This window comes from Argiope bruennichi, chromosome X2, assembly GCF_947563725.1.
Source record: "Argiope bruennichi chromosome X2, qqArgBrue1.1, whole genome shotgun sequence".
Lineage (NCBI taxonomy): Eukaryota > Metazoa > Arthropoda > Arachnida > Araneae > Araneidae > Argiope > Argiope bruennichi.
Window position 1 is genome coordinate 72,734,139 of NC_079163.1, and position 15,785 is coordinate 72,749,923.

At 28.3% G+C, this 15,785-nt stretch overlaps 1 protein-coding gene across 3 annotated transcripts in view; it reads left to right on the forward strand.

Moving 5' to 3' along the window:
* Positions 1 to 14,542, forward strand: part of LOC129960503 (cell adhesion molecule 2-like) — a 307,448-nt gene extending 292,906 nt beyond the window's left edge. For all 3 annotated transcript variants that reach the window (XM_056073974.1, XM_056073976.1, XM_056073975.1), the window contains one exon: positions 14,042 to 14,542. In XM_056073974.1, the coding sequence (XP_055929949.1) occupies positions 14,042 to 14,127 (86 nt within the window). In that variant the 3' untranslated portion in view covers positions 14,128 to 14,542. The remainder of the gene's footprint in view (positions 1 to 14,041) is intronic.
* The last annotated feature ends 1,243 nt before the right edge of the window (positions 14,543 to 15,785 follow it).

The window sequence follows — 15,785 nt, forward strand, 5'->3', positions numbered from 1 at the left end:
GGGGGCACTGGAAAAAAAAACTATTGAAGAGTATTGATCTCTATGAAAACCCTCAACAATATCCCCAATCAGCATCCTGATCCCCCTCAAACTTCAATGGGGATCTTTGGCATTTCCGTCGATTCCAGATCTCATTCTTCTCTGAAAGTCTTCCTTTTACGCAGACGAGATATCTTCCTTGATCTTGAAAGAAAAAAGTGCGATTTGGTAAGAAAGAGAATAAGAGGGGCTACTATATTATTAGTTTATATGCAATTATAAGTTGATTACCTTCAACCAGTGCTAAGCTGTGACGATGGAAATATTCTGTTCAAGAGAAATTAGACTACTTCTTTGGCAAACCTTTCACAAGCCAAATAACTCAAGCAAAATAGATGCTACTTTTACAAGCCTTCTTTCTCACCTTTACCATTAATATAAATGTTATCCGTCTGATTACAGCGCCATATATCCTTTATCCTTTACATAACTTCAATACTTTCTCTAAGAATTGTGCGCGGACAGTGTAAAATTATTATTATAGTTTTGAAACGATCGTTATGCCGTTTGTTTAGAAGGATACTTATTGAACTATTCTGTTATCTTTTGGATTTTTCTTATAAACATATTATCCAATTTAAGAAAGCAGCATTTTGGCACTGTTTATAACGTGAAATTATTTGCACATAACTGGGATATAGTGCATTTACTTGAAGTAATATAATGTAATGCATTGAGAAGAAAACAATTCATCTATTAAAATAAATCTAAATGCAATAAAATTTATTTTGTTTAATGATTTAACAAAATTACAGATTTGTGTAACGTAAAGCTTACACCAAATAAATTGTGATGCGATAAAATAATGTGTTTCATATATGTAAAACTAATATTCTTTTTTCAATCAAACTTTTAAGTTGCTACTTTTAAGCGGTAAAGAGAAGTTTGAATAGAAAGAATGAAAAAAAAGCAATGTTTTTAATGTGGTCTTCACTAAATGTTTGCAATTAGAAATCTTAAATGTTTTAATTAAGCAATCAACGTTTCGTAAATAACTTATCAAATCGCAGTAATAAAGAGCTATTAATTTTGCTCACCTGCTAAAACTTATGCTAAAAAAAGCCATCTAATTTAAATTAAAATCAAGAGCTCGAGAAAAACGTACCGATTATTATGTGTCCGAAGTATTCGCGCCACTAAAAAAACTTTATTTTTGAAACCTTTCGATTAAATAGTTTTTTTTTGTTGTTGTTGAGCAGCAAATTATCTTTATTATATTTGAAACCGTTTTTCTTTTTAAAATACTTTGAGAAAGAAATACAATTTTTTTTTATTGCCTTCATTTTTTTTAAAATTCCAGTCTACTCTCATATTAAAATTAAATTATTAATATTCCCAACAGTGTGTAGCAAAAAAAAGGATAGATTTATCTATCCAATCATTTTTTAATATTCCAAGAGATCCAATTACCCAAACATAGTTTGCATCTAACGACAGAGTTAAGAATTTCATCAACTAAACAAAAATTCACCTCCTGCCTAAGAGTATCATGATTTCTACAAAAATAAACAAATAAATAAATCCTTTCTCATTATATAAACAATGCACGCAAAAACATTTTCAAAACTTGAGATGTAGAAAACTTGCTGCTAGTGTAACAAATTACTAAGATTTCTCGACCTCACTAGCTTCTCTTAAAAATCTACTGATACGTTTATCTGTTTCTGCTTAATAAGGCAAACTACCTTATAGGCATATTTAACTCCCAGGAGAGAACTCAACGCTTTGAACATATTCCATTTTTAACTCAGGATCGTTGATTTTAGAGGTAAAAGCCTTGATTAGATATGAACCATGAAGACCAAAACAGATTAAGAGGAACAAAATAATGTTATTTAGAGGATTTTGATATTAAGACTATAATCTTCTTTCTTTTTAAGCTGTAAAATTGTAATTCGGTGCTTATTCATGGATTAAGACACAAAATATTTAATTTGATGGTTTGCATTACATACCGTACTAGTGTAATTAAATTGAAGTGCATTAGTGTTATTAATAGTACTTAAGGATGCTGGCAGATCATTTCTAGACTAGACTACTACTAGATTCAATTAGATTCGGAACTTGAAATTCGCTCTTTTTTATCATTGAAATCAGTATTAAATATTATTGAAATAATTTAGCATTCTGTCTTAACTTACTATATTTTTTAGAGATCTGCTTGAATAATGTTTTATGATAGATGTGGCCAATTTAAGAACTCGGAACTGGGCCATTTTCTTATTTGTAAAGACGACAAATTTTTCATGATTCTTCAGTAGTTTAAGAAAGAGAAATTTTAGAAATTTCGACTAGACAATAGATTGCGAATTCTGAATTTAGCAAATGTCAGGGACGTTCTAATTTTCAGACCAAAAATCTTATAAGCATATAAATTCGATTTAAATCGATAGTTAATCAAAGAAACCAATTCATTTTATGAATGTCTTTAGAGAGTGATTTCTCAGATCATATTATTATTTTGAAAATTTTCCTTATCAGTGTATATCAAATATAATATCAAAAATAATGTAATAATCTTTCCGAGAAACATACAAAATATCATGTGGAATTAAAGTATCTATTTAAAAATACTATATTTTACTATACTATATTTTCTATTTTCTGAAAGAAAGTTTAATATTATTTTAATGCGTATGAAATAATTTAAAATTTTACATTTTTATTTTCAATTTTTTCGCAGTATACGAATAACATAATGAAATGTTTATGAAAATTTCGGTGTCATAATTCAAAACTGAATTTTTATTATATGCATCAACAGTTTTGTTAATAATTCTTTAGTTTAATTCCCTAGTAACTTATAGGCCATGATTCAATCCAATTTTAACCTTTCTTTGCGTGATGATGAAAATTTCCATCATAATAATTAATGAACAAAAAATTGTACTCAAAACAATTATACTGTAAATTGGTTGTTGCTGGCAACTTTTTTCATGCCTAATGCGTAATAAGGAACGTAGCTGTCAAAAACAATGTCACAATCATTATAGCGGGTTTGAACTTGTCATTTCGCTGCTTGTGGTGGTTGAAAGAAATGTGCGATTTCTTGAATATTTTTCATAACTAATTCGAGGCTGTTTTTTGTTTTGTTTTTTTTTTTTTGCTAATAAAAACGATAATGAGTGGATAAATTTAGAAGAGAGAGACTTTGAAGATTTTGTACTGAGCTTAACAAGTAAATTTGCATGATGATGGATATTCCCATCATACTGTTTTTTTTATCTATTTTATATTATACATTTAAACTAGGGTTTTAAAAAACATTTATCCTTTAATATAAAGCATGAATTATATCAGTGATTTATTTCACAAAAAAGAAAAAAAATCCCGCAAAGAAGTGTTAATGAGTCTGATAATAATGATTTCATGCTTCCGAAATAAAACGTAACTAATTTTGTGAAGAAAGCTGGCCTTCTTTTGCAATTAGCAGAATACATTGCATGCCCAGGAAAAAAGTATATCAGCCCTTAAAGCCGTAAAATATAAATGCTTCTTAAATGTGACGTTTAAGGACGAAAACTTTTCTTAAAGGTAAACAATAATCCGAAAAAATCTCCTGCCTGTGTGAGAGCCAGAACTTTTAACACGCTCTTTATCACTGCTAATCGTGAATCCCTGGGTGGGAAATAAAATTAAGTTGACAAGGTGCGGGTAATTGATGAACCAAACATAGCATTTTCAGCGATCTGTAGAAGCCTGATATAGCTCCACGAGCGTTAATTGCTCCCAGGAGTTTTTCTAGATTTTTTCAGCTCAGCGTCGAAGGAATTTCTTTGACATGCTGGGGTCACAAGTTGACTTATGTCATAATATACAGGCTTTCAAAATTGGGAGCTCTGACATAAATCTCCTGTGACGTGATTTAGATGGATAACAGAAGGAAAAAGAAGCATGGAAAATAGAATAAGTGAAAAATTATTTTAGATTTCTAAATATCTTTATTAATATTAATGAAAATATTTTCATTTTCTAATTTGATGCCCAAAACACTGATTTTAAGTCTAAATAACAGTCTTTAATTAAAAAAAATTAATCTAAATAGCATTTTGATGCTGGAAAATCTTGGGAATCATAAAGCACATAGAGATGAACATTCGTTTTGGCCTAATAGTCTAATAACTATTAATAATAATAAAGTGTATAGAATAATAATAAAGTGCGTAGAGTTTCATTTCAGAAATAATTTCAGATTCCTGAACAAAAAATTATTTTAAATGATTGGTTAATTTCATGATGATGATCATACTTTGAAAAAATGGAATAATTTATTAGATATCATATTCGCATATCAACCGCCATGTGCAATGAGCTATGGTCTTCTCCCTAACTTCTTACTTTCTGTTAGAATGTTATGTTTATATTTTCTTCAAAGTTTTTAATAAAAAATTGCACAGATCTTCAGCTTTTTTTCTCAAAAAGAGAAAGAATCTGTCCCTATAAAATGTTAATTTTATTTCTTCTTTTTAAAATTTTTTACTGAAAAATTCTTAGTTAATAGAATTTTAAATAGAAAATATTGCGTTCTTTTAGACATAAGAATTTCTTTATACATTTCTATTAATATTAAACAACTAACTTATTAAAAGTAATCCAGTAACTAAAAAAAAATGACTTAAATATAATAACAATTCACAATCCGTCAATGCAATTTATATTAGACTTTATTAGATTAAACTTATTGCAAAACGAACATTAAACGATGCTAATATAAAAAGAAAATTAGATTAAATGAATCGAAGACTATAATAAATTTTAAGAAGAAATAAAAGCTGAAAAGCAATTAATTAAATGTCCAACGTAGAAACTTAATTTATATTTTTAAAGAAAAGATACAATAACAAATAATCTATTATTGCAAACATTTAAAAGATGTGCTCCTAACATTAGGCTCAGTTACTGGCAAATGTACCATGGATAATAAATTAAAATTGGTTTTGTGTCCTTTAAATGTGTATCAAAGGAAGCATGAATTATCCCGATGAATAGCATTTTCAATGAATTTTCAACGGTATTTAAATATGGTTTGAAATGCGTATTGCCTCTCATCTCCTAAATAATTGAACATAAAATAATCATACGGCATCTATTTTCAAACCATTAAATTTCATTATATAATACTAAATTACTAACACTAATTTTATTCATCTGTTTCAATTAATTCTGTTCAATAATGCGTAATTAATTTATATCACGTTTTCGATGAAGCAGAAAAAGTGACAAATTTAAGAACCAGGAATGTTATTCAATTCGATTCACTTTTCTATGACCATACAAAAACGTCACATTTTAGTTTGAATTTAAAAATGAACGTGCTTTTTTTTTTTCATTTGAAAGGTCTATTTTAAAATTTGACATAGATCTGTTGTTGAGAGGATAGTAACTCAGAATTTTATAAAGTTTGCTCTTTACCATTTTCAATTACGCCCGTGTGCATAGATAAAAAGGAAATCATACAGAATGAATGTGATTCTGAATTGTACCCAGACATAAATTTTTGATTCAAAGACGACACATACGAAATTTCATCCATGTAGGTTGTTGCATTTCTAACTTGTATACGCTTACAAATAGATAAAACACTAATCGAATCATCCAGTTCTTATAGACATTTAGATTTTTTTAACTAGAAACTGAAAGGTAGTTTTGAAAGGCAGCAGGCACATACCGCTAAGACATTAAATCCTGAAATCCAAGTTTTAGATATTGCATTCTTATGAGAAAATCAGCAGGTTATTTAATTTGTTATTTGACATTCTGTCTTATTATTTAATTTCATATTTGCACTTGAATAAGCTTTGATATCAGCATAAATAAATAAAATTTTCTTTTCATTTCATCCGTTCTAAGTGAATATTTTCATTTGGAACGCAATTATGAACATTTTCATTTGGCGATATTAGCTATGCTAATTTTGATTCTTTTATTTTCTCCTAATGTTAGCTATTGCAGATCTCTAGATAGGCAGTCAGGCATCGTTATTTTCAGTTTCTTTCCCGAACAGTTTGCTGCGGAGCTGTTTGTAGTTGCTAATAGCTTGAACTAACCTTCTGTCCTCGAATTTGCTACATATCCAGTGATTAAGCTACACAAGGAAAAATAAGTTCAATTTGGAAGGGTTACGAAACTCTTAGAAATCTTTACAACTCCCTTTATACACCTTAGACAAACTAAGGAAATCTGCCTTAGCAAGTGCGATGTGATCTTCTTTTCTAATCTCTTGCAGGAATAGGAAGCAAATCTTGTGTAAACCTTCATTAACGGCTTCCACAAAAGAAAACTGCGCTGTTCTCCAGTGCTATGTCCCTACTTTCCAAGTTGGGCAGCAGCCTAACTCCAATCTGTAAGAGGCTCTGTAACGAGACGGCAACAATGACTTCGTTCTTATTCTATTTTCGCCCCTTTTACGAGGCCAGTAGGGACAATTTTAGGACTTTCGGCCATTGTTAGAGTCCCCTCTTTAGTTGTCATTCCATTATGGTGGTCTAAAATGAAAGCATTTTTACGCATCGACGAACGCTATGTCCTTTCAGAAGGTAAAAAGTGAGCCAGACAGCTACCGAGTGTAGAATGGTTGGAAAAGGAAAAATTCTTTCTTGAAATGGAATTTCACGAAGCCCATTCCAGATGGACAATGTAGTGTAAAATGAGGTACTGCGATTTAATAAGCTTTCAGATGCAATAACAAATTTTACATCCTTTCTTTATAGTGAAGCATATTATTATGCTTCTCTTCCTTCCCATATTTCAATGCAGACTTTTAAATCTTAATTTTCTCATTACAGCTTAGATATATAATAAAAGGGATATCTTTGGTTTTCGTAGAAAAAATACTGTATCTTTGTACGCTACTCTAATCTAATGTGATTTTATTTTAAAGTAGTATTTCGATAATGAATTATACTCAATTTGTTTCTCAGAAGCAAATAAAGTTTTTATTTCAATTACATTAAATTTTACATATAAATTACATATTTTAAAAAAACATGTTAATTATTTTTAGCAGAGAAAAGAACCAAGAATTGCTTTTATTGTATTAGCACTTAAATTTAACTATAACAAATAAAATGGACATGATAATAAAATGTAGTTATTATTTTGCAAAGTTATTTCGAGAAATGGATTTATTTTTATCTTTTTATATTAATACTAAACGCATTAGTCATGCAGACGCATATCAAAATTTGCTGAAAAATAAATTACTCTACTGATAATTTTAAAACAATTTTTAAATAACCTTCTAAACAATAATAATAGATAAATTTAAAACAGCCGTTATTTTTTTTATATAGTTTTCTCTTATAAGGCTCTTCATGGTGCAATATTTGTTGCCGTTTCGTAAAAGGAAAATTTTAGCCTATTATTTTATACTTAAGCTTAAATATACACAATGAGTTGCTCATATAACGAGAGGATGTGTTGTCCTTTTGACTTCCTTGCATACTTTCACGACAGAACGTTTTTAGTGCTTAGCTACATATTAGAAAGTAGAAAGCTTTGGAACTTTTCGTCACGACTGTCTGGATTCATATTCAATATCAAGAAGACCACGTGCCAAATTTCATTTACCTCACTTATTGTTATTTTGAGTTATCATGCGCTCATACACGCTGTCAGGCAGTCTACCATTGAGGAATGTAGTCAAAAATCTGACGTTAATGAGCAATTTTGGGTTACGAATTATTGCTAAAATTCAGATACTTTGCTTGTTACATTTTGGAAGTACCGCGTTCATATCCGCACGAATAGACAAATTTGAATACAAAGATTCGTAAAATGAAACTATTAAATTTGACACATATTTGCAATTGCATAAATAAAACCAAATGTAAATTCTGCCGGCGTCCTGGCAAAGGGGTGACGTGTCTTCCCCGTAATCTGGGCGTCTTGGGTTCGAGTCCTGGTTTGGACATGGTTGTTCCTCTGTTCTATCTATGAGGTGCGTGAATGTATCCCCATGTAAAAAGAGGGTTGTGCAAGTGAATGAGAGATGCGTGTGTGGCAAAGTCGTACTCCTGGCGCTAGTTGGCGCCACTAAAACAAGAGACGCACCCTATTGGCTTAAATTGCATTCTCTGTAGCAGCGGGCTTGTCCATGGCAAGTGCCATAAGAAACAACAAAATATGTAAAATCTGATTTATCTAAGTAGCTGTGTTTATGAATTATCTTGTTTAGAAGCATAGGATATGAGAGACAGAAAAAAAACACTTAAGAAATTTTACGAAGGAATTTCGCCGAAATTTTACAAATTTAATTAAATGTACTGCTTTGCGAGTAAGAGAATATAGTAAGTTTCATTATTTCAACCTGTTGCCTGTGTGAGATACTGTGTCCAAAGGCAGGCTGACCGTCATAGTTTCAAATTACATTTTCGAGTCAAAGTTTTAGACTATAAAAAATATTTTCTCTTTTTAATACTCGTATTTTATAATCAAAATAAAAGAAGTATTAATGTTTACAGAAATATATCGAATATTCTAAGCGCAGAATGTGACTACTTTACATAAGTTATAAGTCGCGAGTCACTTGTTGTCGCGATTTTCTCCTAGAATGTAAATCATGTCTTCTTTCTCTTTCAATAAATAAAATCAATGATGGTGAAAAATCTTTTTAATTATTTTGCCTCTTCCCAGCTAATGCACTAATATGTAGAAAAAAGAACCTCCACAAGGGCGCGTCATTATTAAGCAGATTGTATAAATTCAATTAGTGCTCTATGTTTTATCTGGAACCTTATGTTTGACTTATTGGGCAGACCACGCTCACTGAAAACGGGGGAAAATTGAGCAATCCCGCTAGGGAGTTCTGGAAAATTCTAACTCAAACAAAAGTCGGTGAATCTGTTTGGAATACTGTTTATTTAATTATCCAATATTTCATTATGAAAATCAAGTTACCTGTCAAAAATGAGCGGGAATAGAAATATCCCGACCTCTAACATATCACTAATGATTAATGCAACTCTGTAGGCTGCTCTCTCCTAGGATATGGGCGTTGTTCCTCAATTAAAAATATAAAGTTAAACGAATGATGTTTGGGCTTGAAATATTAGGTTGGATTTTTTTGCTGCGGGCTGTATTTGTAATTCATTGATCTCTCAAGTTTAATAACTTTCGGAGTATTTATGGCAGAGGATTCCTTAATTAGTTTACTGCATTAATAAAGTGATCTGGTTTTCATAAATCTTTTTCAGCATCGATTTTAAAAAGGAAGATGGAGTACAAAGAATGATTTCGTTGCGAATAAACAAAACTTACTTCTTTAAAATAATAAGGTTTACTCTGTGAATTCTACACAAATGAAAGTGATGGGGTTAGAAGAACGATAATGCAATAAATTCAGTAAAATAAAAGAATCAATAATAAAATATTATATTAAACCAATAATTCTACGTCCTTTAGTATTTTGGTCTTACATTTACTCTCTCAAACTTTAAAGGATTTTTAAAATGTACTTTTTTATTACATTTTACACTTCAAGTCGGGATATGGGAATGTTTTTATGCCCCAGTTCGTTCCAAGATATGATACTTCAATTCTGTCTAAATATTTCCATAGATTACAAATCGCATCATTAATTTTGCCAAGGAAAACAGAATGCCAAAATAAAATATTTTTTTAATTACAAATAGGAAACGAGACTACGAGAACTGACTTCACTGCATTTAAAGGAATATTGCTCTTTTAAAATATAAAATTTAATAAATGATAATTTACAAATGAAAGATTTACATGAAAATCCTATGAGTTGGATTAGAAAAATTAAAATTAGGATTATAAAAGACAGCATTAAATTAACTACTCTTTTTTTTAATATTTAGTATTATCCATAGCATAGAACTTCCATTGCAGTTTTGCTTAAATTCTCTTTCCAATGATTCTTGCATAATTTTGCTCTTAAACCAAGAATATGAAATCTTTTAAATTTACCAGTATTTCATATTTTAAGAGCAAAGTGAACTGATGATTAAATGTAGAAAGGCGTTAAAGAATAATAATCTTTAAATATTCGTCAATCAAGATTCATCGGTTATCTATTCTTGTACGTTAGCTAAAAATTTCTTATGCCTAATTCCTTAAAAGATATTAATACTTTTTTCACTTGCGACTTCTTTTTGGTGCAATGAATTACTGAGACAATACTTTTTTTTTAATGTCATCCAGACACCCAGTTACCACAGATTGAGACAGTACTTTAGACTAAAAATTCTACACACTACAAGTATTAATTTTCACAAACTACGAGTATTAATTTAAATATATTATAAAGCATACACATTAGTCATAAATTATAGATAAATAAAAAATTAAAATATTCAGTGATAAATGGTAATGAAGCAAAAGTTTAAAACAATAGAGCTTTATAAATTTGAAAGACCGAGGGAGTTTTCTAATTTTTTTTTTTTAAATTTCTTTAAGTCGAAAATTCGACAAAAAGTCATGTTTTCAAAAATTTCTCTACCACAAATTATACGTCGAAAGTATTATATTATGGTTTGAAATAATGAAGTTAAGAAACTTTATTTTTATTCATCAACATTTATTAAGGGTTTTATATTAATTTTCCCATGAACAAGATATATTAAATTTCCCCTTATGTATTCAATTTTTTGGTTAATTAATTAGCGTTTGAGTTTTTTTTATCATTCTTATAATTATTCATCTTCTTTATTATTTTGAGATCCGTGGCTGCATTTGAGTGGTTGAAAATTCTGAGTGGTTTGCAAACAATTTTCTAATTTGTCAATTAATTGCATCTTACTTAACAGAAAATATCATCAAAAACATGACTGAAATCTTCAAATAACATTTAATACCTTTTATTTAAAAGCAATTTCATTCTGAGTGCACGCCAAGCATTTAGGAAGAAATAATAGTTCTTACGATTAAATACAGCGAACTACGCAAGAATAATTATGTTGACTTATCACTATTCTAACCCAACCAGAGAAGCGTTAGCTTTACTGACAGATGAGACATTATTATAAAAGCATTCATCATCTGTTTCCAAGACGTAATTTCAACTACTGAATTTAATTAATGTCTGCTTCTCGAATATAAAAAGAAATCTTCCTTCAAACTAAATGATAACAGGAAATCTGTTGCCTGTCACGCTGAATGATATGTAAAAAGTTCAATATTTTAATTAGGATCAAGTTTATATTTGTTTGTAAAACAGAAAACAGTACAAAAAAAACTTGTTTGACTTTCATCTAAAAAAAGAAAATTAAGTATGCAAATGTAGGTTAAATACATGCTTAAAGAATTATGACATTCCTATTTAGTGATTGGCTGCACAGTAAATTAGTATGAGTTATTAATCAAGAAATACAAATTATAGGAACGACATTATTTTTTCGTTAATTAACATATTTCCAAATCAGCGTTTAAAATGAAAATTTCCTTAGTCAAAATTTTTATTTTAAACTTTAATTTTATTACTTTACTTATTGGTTTTTTGAAAAAAAATACTTCGTGCAATAAATTTCTCAACGAAAAGCAGGAAGTCTTTCAAAATTATTTTTATAGTTATGTTAGATACTTTTATTCCTAATGTTGAATAATTATCATCAACTTTTAAACCAGGGAAAGCTTACTTAGGTTTAAGATCTAGAAATACTGTAAAATCATTCAGCTAAAGGGAAACGTCTTCCGCCTTTGAAATGCACTTTCAAACATTCGGGTTGTTTTTTTCTTGATTTTAACATTGATTTATAATCTGATTATAGAATTCTTCGTTCATAAACTAGATTTGAGGTTGTATTTATACAAATGTGATGTGAAATTAATTCAAATGATTTATTTTTAAGTATCTCTTTATGTCCGATCTATTCTTTAAGAAATTTAAAAATAAGAAAATGATAAAGAGGAAATTTAATCCTTTCTAAATTTTTATGCTTTTAGCATCATGCAATATTTTCAAATAAAGAATAAAGATTTACTGTTGAGTTAATTCATGAAAGAATCACAAATAAAATGAATCAGGCAGCAAAATCTGATAAATGACATTGAAATATCACAAATCAATTAATGGTGATACAATAATGAATTCTATATCAAAAATTTTAATTGCATAGCTATAAAATAATACTAAAGCATGATTATTTCTATAACAATCTAATATAAAAGAGATTTTGTCGTCTATTTCTTGCTAAAATAAATTAAGCCCTATGTTGATAACATACATTATATGTTGACGATACAATATATGTTTATATAACTCAAGTGGTTGTATGACGGTCTAATTTGGATTATTTACACCAAGTTTATCTTAATTCATTTTTCAAATTTTCGCAATAATTTAGATTTACTATGTTTACATAAAATGTGAATAAGTTTAAAAAAATCGTTTTTCGAGACCAAATGCATGTAACCATAAAGATAATTCCGAAAATAGAAAAACATTAAACCTAATTATTTACAGTTACAGTATTAATAAAGACTGCACTAGAAAAAAAATGCTAAACTTATTTTGCAACAAGATTTTACTCATAAATTGGGATAAAACTTTAAAAAAGCAGTAATTTCGTTTTCATATCATATTAATGAAATGATTTTGAAAGATTTTTGATACACTGAAATAGATTTTTTTATAAGTCAAATCTCGTTTTAATTATCTTATTATTGAATTTTTCCTAATGCAATCGGCAATATTTTCATTTTTTTTTCATTAATCAAGTGCCTTCCAAAGAAATGAAACGCATACTCCATATTTTGGTTTTTAATTTAATTAAATAATTTTATTCGATATCCACCGATGTTAATCGACATACGTTTTTAATCTTCCATAGAAGTAAAAATAAAATACGAAACTTTGAAATGATATTCATTTGAGTATACAGATTCATTCTGAACTATATAGATTTCGTCTTTAAATTATTTTCAAAATAAAATAAAGCATGGAGTAAAGCTCTTAAAATTCAAGTCGAAAAAATTAATAAAACAAGATATTTTATTGCAAAATATAATAGAAATAATTTTTACTTTCTAAAAATGTGGGTGGAATTGAATAAGCTAACAAAAAGAGAAGACGACAAACTCTATTTTTAACTGCAAATTGTCATAGATTGTTCGAATAATTTTATGTATTTTGCATCTATGATGAACTGCGTAAGTTTTTAAAAATAAATATTGGCATCCAACGATACAATAGTTAGTTCATAATTTTGAGATTTTTATATTTGCATTATTATATTTTTAAAAAAGAGGGAAAACCTATTATGTTAAATGAGAAATAACAAATAGATCTATTTATTTATTAATTATATGATAATGATACTACATTCTTTCAAATCTTTATCTCTAATTGTCCGTTTCAAAACATTTATTCCAATGATATTTTTTCATGAACTTTGTAATAGAAAATTGTAACGTAATGTAATTTTTAATAGAAAATGAGATTTGCTTTACATACATTATCAGTAAGATTTACTGTACTGAAATTTTATCCCTTTTTTATAACTCTGTTCATGATTAATTTTATTCATTCTTTATCTAGATTTCACCATTAACATGCTATTAACATTTATTTGATATTGCGAATGCAAATAAAACCTGCAAAAATTTACCAAGTACACTAAATGAAAAGCAGTCATTGAACTAATTACAGATTATGAAGGATCATCAGATTAACAGAGGAACTTAGCAAGTTTTTAGTAGAAATCTTATGTGTTGTTCCTTCTAGCTAGTTAAGAATGCAATATTCATGAAATAATCTTTGCAATACCAGTAATCTTACGAGGAAGTGCGCAGAAAATAATTCATAAATAATTTTAAAAGGTTTCGATGCAATTTTCAAAAAGTGCCAAAAATAATCTGAATTTCTATTGTTTAATGTCATTTTATTCTTATTGCTATTCTGAAATTAAATTTTGAGACTTTAATACATATTTATTTTTAAAAGAGTTCTTGTGCATATAAAAATACATTGTGATTATGTGTTATTTTGTATTGCTTTTGTGTCTTACTTTTTTGTTAAATTATTTTTTCCTATTCTTTTCAGTGCGCGATTCAGCAACTCAGAACCCTGCCGTTAGGTGGACAGTGGCCCTCCTTGCTTCGTGTTGTCTCTTGTTGTATAAGTCATAGATTCACTAGAATGTTTTGTACAACGTACAACTTACGTGTTTGTAAAAAGTTTCAATACTCAAATAAATAAATATATAAATATATCTATAAATAAATCTATCTCTATATATAAGCAACCTTAGTTATTATGTATTGCTTGTGTAATTTTGATACAGCGGAAACGAAAAAAAAAAGCAATTATTATTATCATTTGTTCAGTTGTTAATGTAATGGTTTTGGCAAAAAGCAAATTGATGTGGGTCCATTCAGCTTCAGCTTCACCACCGACAGTTATGCAGCTTTAATAGAGTTTTTTTTTTAGATAATAGATGTATTAGATGCTAATATTTGTGTTTTTTGGATGACATTCATTTATAAATCAAAGACAGGGATTTCAACAATGTGAAAACTGATTTTAATGTGGAACACTTTTCAAAGTATGTGGATTCATAATAAAACAATGTTGAAATTATATATGATCATTTTTTTTCTAAAAAATTACAGCACCATCATTCCTACAATGAAATGGTAAAGTATAAATAACTGTTTACTAATGTTTCTTTAAAGTTAATTTTAAAATTAAATTTAGAGTTTAAAGTTTTTGTAGCAAAATATTTTTTTTTTACTTTGATATCATTTAAAAGTAATTAAGTTCTAATAAGGAACAAGATTTATAAACATTCCTAGATAGACAGAGAGATTAAAATGTGAGAGATTAAATGTGTTAATGTGAGTATAAAGAATGATTGCTCTGAACAATATTAATTCTATCCATTTACACTAGGTTTACCAAGGGGTCATTTTGATCCCCTCTCAGAAACCTTTTCGTTAATTTTCTTCAAGAAAATTATTGCCATACTTTATGAGAATATTTTAATTAATTTTTACTTACATTTATAAGATATATAATTCCAAATATTTTCTTTTCCTTTTTTTAGTTTCGGAGAAGTGTATATAGTTTACCTACTTTTACCGAAGGGTCATTCGGACCATTCGAATAAACATTTTTGAGAATACATACATTTATATTTAAAAATGCAACAGCTTGTTAGGGACGTACATAGGTATAAATATGGAAATAAGTATGTGTAGTAAAATGTTGTATATAAGAAGCAGTAGACGAAGGCGAAAGTCAGTCAGATAGAAGCTGTTATAGGTAGTTAGTGAGAAGATGTGTGACAATGTTTTGGTAGAAGATGATGGTAGAAAAATTGATGGTCTTGAAGACCTAGATTAGAAAATAAACATTTTTTATTCAGTAAATAAACACAGAGGAACTGCCTTTTCATCACACCACACGTCAACAAATATATTGAAAATATAAAAGTTTTTTTCTACTTTAACTTCATAATAGATAGGTCAATTTATATTTTTTCTATTAAATACCGAAAGGGTTCATTTTGACCCCTTTGATTATGGTAAACCTAGTTTTAAGCCGTGTGTCCTTTTTAGTCTTTTAATTTAATTTCACATAAAGAATACGATTAATATAATATCATTCTTTAGATAAAATAATCAATTATGTTCGAGATAGAAATTAAATATTTACCATTTTACAACAGCAGAATATATTTTAAATTTCAAGTAACAAGACAAAACACTTCACAGTATTTTTATATTATTTTGAAAATATTGCTCAGTATTTTAAAAAAATAAACAACACCATAAGAATAGTTTTG